The sequence below is a fragment of the Habropoda laboriosa genome, unplaced genomic scaffold, assembly GCF_001263275.1.
Source record: "Habropoda laboriosa isolate 0110345459 unplaced genomic scaffold, ASM126327v1 scaffold339, whole genome shotgun sequence".
NCBI classification, from domain to species: Eukaryota; Metazoa; Arthropoda; class Insecta; order Hymenoptera; family Apidae; genus Habropoda; species Habropoda laboriosa.
Window position 1 is genome coordinate 339,579 of NW_017100496.1, and position 2,833 is coordinate 342,411.

At 40.4% G+C, this 2,833-nt stretch overlaps 1 protein-coding gene across 2 annotated transcripts in view; it reads left to right on the top strand.

The window, feature by feature from the left end:
• The window catches only part of LOC108576104 (activating transcription factor 3), a 50,411-nt gene extending 48,894 nt beyond the window's left edge, over window positions 1-1,517 (top strand). For both annotated transcript variants that reach the window (XM_017939028.1, XM_017939029.1), the window contains exons 3-4: window positions 213-349; window positions 770-1,517. In XM_017939028.1, coding sequence (XP_017794517.1) covers window positions 213-349; window positions 770-1,204 — 572 coding nt within the window. In that variant the 3' untranslated portion in view covers window positions 1,205-1,517. The remainder of the gene's footprint in view (window positions 1-212; window positions 350-769) is intronic.
• Window positions 1,518-2,833: the final 1,316 nt, after the last annotated feature.

Below are 2,833 nucleotides of genomic sequence, written 5' to 3' on the forward strand. Positions count from 1 at the left end.
ACAAATTACCCAGTCTTTTTTAGGCATAATTAAATTATTATTTTCATAGCAACTCAAGCATAGACTTCTTCTTGCATAAAAAAAGCACGTTAAAATTGAACAGTAGATTTAATACTTTAGTGAGCAATGTTCTATAATCCAACAACCCCTTTTTGTCGTTACATTCGATAACGATGCGACACGACTGGCACTTCATTGTTAAAATTTTACAGGATTGAAGTTGACGCTGCAGACGAAGAGGCGAGCCAACGGAACCGGGGAAGACCCGAAGAAGAGGACGAAGAAAGAAGATGGGAGCGCGGACGACGAAGAGGAAGAAGAGGCAAGCAACAACAATAACCGCGGTGGAGTAAGAAATCTTCACATACTGTTCTCGTTAAAACGATAAAGCAGTCATGATGACGGGCGATCCGCGCTGTTGTAAGTCGCCGTCTTATGGATTTCACGGGTTTTCGGGTCAGACCGGACACTCATTCCATTCAATTCTATTAAACGAAGAAAATATCAAAATTATTCCATGCCTTTGCTCGATATACGTATACAAAAAATGTTTCGAAAAGTCGGTTCACGATAAGGCATGATCGAAGAACATTTTCTTTTTTATTTAAATAATTACATGAGAACAAAATGAAATACTTTCTACTACCATCTTCCCCCCATCGACATACACTTCTGAAACCACCTGTATACTCATTACGAATTCGTCAGAGTATCTGCGTGTCGTTCAATTAAAGAACACCTTCTAACTATTCAATGTCCTTCCTTCCAGTTGACGCCAGAAGATGAAGAAAGGCGCAGAAGAAGACGCGAGCGGAACAAGATAGCCGCGACAAAGTGTCGGTTGAAGAAACGCGAGAAGACAACCACCTTGGTGCAAGAGTCAGAGATCCTTGAGACGCAGAACCACGACCTGAAGTCGCAGATCCAAGAGCTGGAGACGCAAAGGCGCAGGCTGGTAGACATGCTGAGTCTTCATGGACCGACCTGCTTGAAACAGGGAGGAACAGAGAGCACGTATCAACAATTCACAGAGCCTTTACAGCTGCCAAGTTACCAGGAAAATTTCGTACCACCTCCACCAGCGTTGAATCAGCCTCAAAACTGCGTGACGGAGTACCCGGTGAAGGTGGAGGAGTACGAGGGTGACTTTTATAGACAAGAAAGCCCCTTCGTGCCCACCACAGACGCTGGTTGTACGGTTTAGTAGCTTTAGCGACGTTGCAACAACGTCTACCCCCGCTATTCTGAGGAGCAACCTCTGTGAAGATCCGGTTTACCAATATGGAGAAATTCTGAGGAGGATCGAACATCGTCTGATGGTGAAAGAACAGTCGTATGCATTCCAAGAAGACACAAGAAAGCGGGAACACCTATGTTTGTTGATTGGTGGACACGTCGTCAGGAAGACGATTTGGACGATTTGCCTCTTCTTTGACGCTTCCGGTGAACCGAATCTCCTGGATCTCCCTTTTCTGTTAATTGCAAGTCTGTAGCTCGTAAGTTGATTATTATAATAGCGCTCCTGATCTTCTCCCTTTTATCCTATCCCTTCTCTTCTCCTGTATCTTTATTTCTTCTTTTTTTTTTTTTTTTTTAACACGTCCCTTTATACTCGAAACGTTCGATGTAGAACGCTTGAAAGACATTCCTTGAAAGTAACCCTTTCTTGAAAGTAAGTAACCGATTCCTTGAACATAAGTACTGTGACATTCTAAGGTATAATTAATGTAATCGATATATTTAAGGTTAGAGACGGGTCACCTCTGTGATACTAGATTTATTAATATCAATATATCGATACATTGATTGATATAGAAAAAACAAAAAAATTGAATTTATACGAGGAATCATTTTTTGTAATATTTATAAGTTGTTAAATATGATCTGATCGAAAAATCAAGTATGGCAAAGGTGCCCCGTTGCTTTAAGAATCGAGAAGTTCTTTTACAAATGGCGGATCGCGTCAGGTGCCGTTACTTTTCACGCGACCGTTTCCACTCTCGATTGACCAGTGAGAAAGAAAGAAGAAAAAGAGTATATAATTCGTAATTCAGAATATTGTAAGTCTTCTGATATTGATTCATGACTATCTCACGTGCATTGAGACGCGATCACCAGACGCGTTCAAGAGGATACTTATAATTATACGAGTAACCGAGACGATATATTTAATACTACGAGAATGTGCATATTTTATACAGATTACGTATGTTTATTGTATTTACACTCGCAGACACGCACATGTCAGACACATACGCGTCATTAACAGTTAACGGACACATGATTACATGACGATTAATGACAAGGGCCGAACGACATACCTCAATTTCGTGGGTAGTTACCCTCCCTCGGTGCGTTTGCACGAAAGAAATCGTTATTTTCTAATTCTATTTTTACATTGTCACTCTGATCGTGTGATTATTGTGAAATTATTTAATACACGAAGTAACAGTGACACGAAGGAATGCCAAAGAACCATCAGAAATGTCGATCAGAGGATATTCAGAGGTTATGGTACAATATTATCGGTAGAAAGAAAATTAGCAAACGCACTTTGGGCTACGCTTACGCGTTCTTGCAATTAATAAAAGCTAGTGTTAATACTTAGCCGAACGCTACGATTAATAGTGAAACGCTTTTTCAAGTCCACGGACTAAAAGATGCTTTTCATTTCACTCGGAATGTTACCGCCGGTTAATCTAACGAAGGAGAAGATTTTTCTTGCACTTCGTGAAATGGAAGTGAGACAAAGCCTTCCTCTTGTTCTTCTTTGACGAGATTAAAAAGCGTCCACGAGCATTAAGGATGTTTTTTTTTTTTTAATTAAAAAACG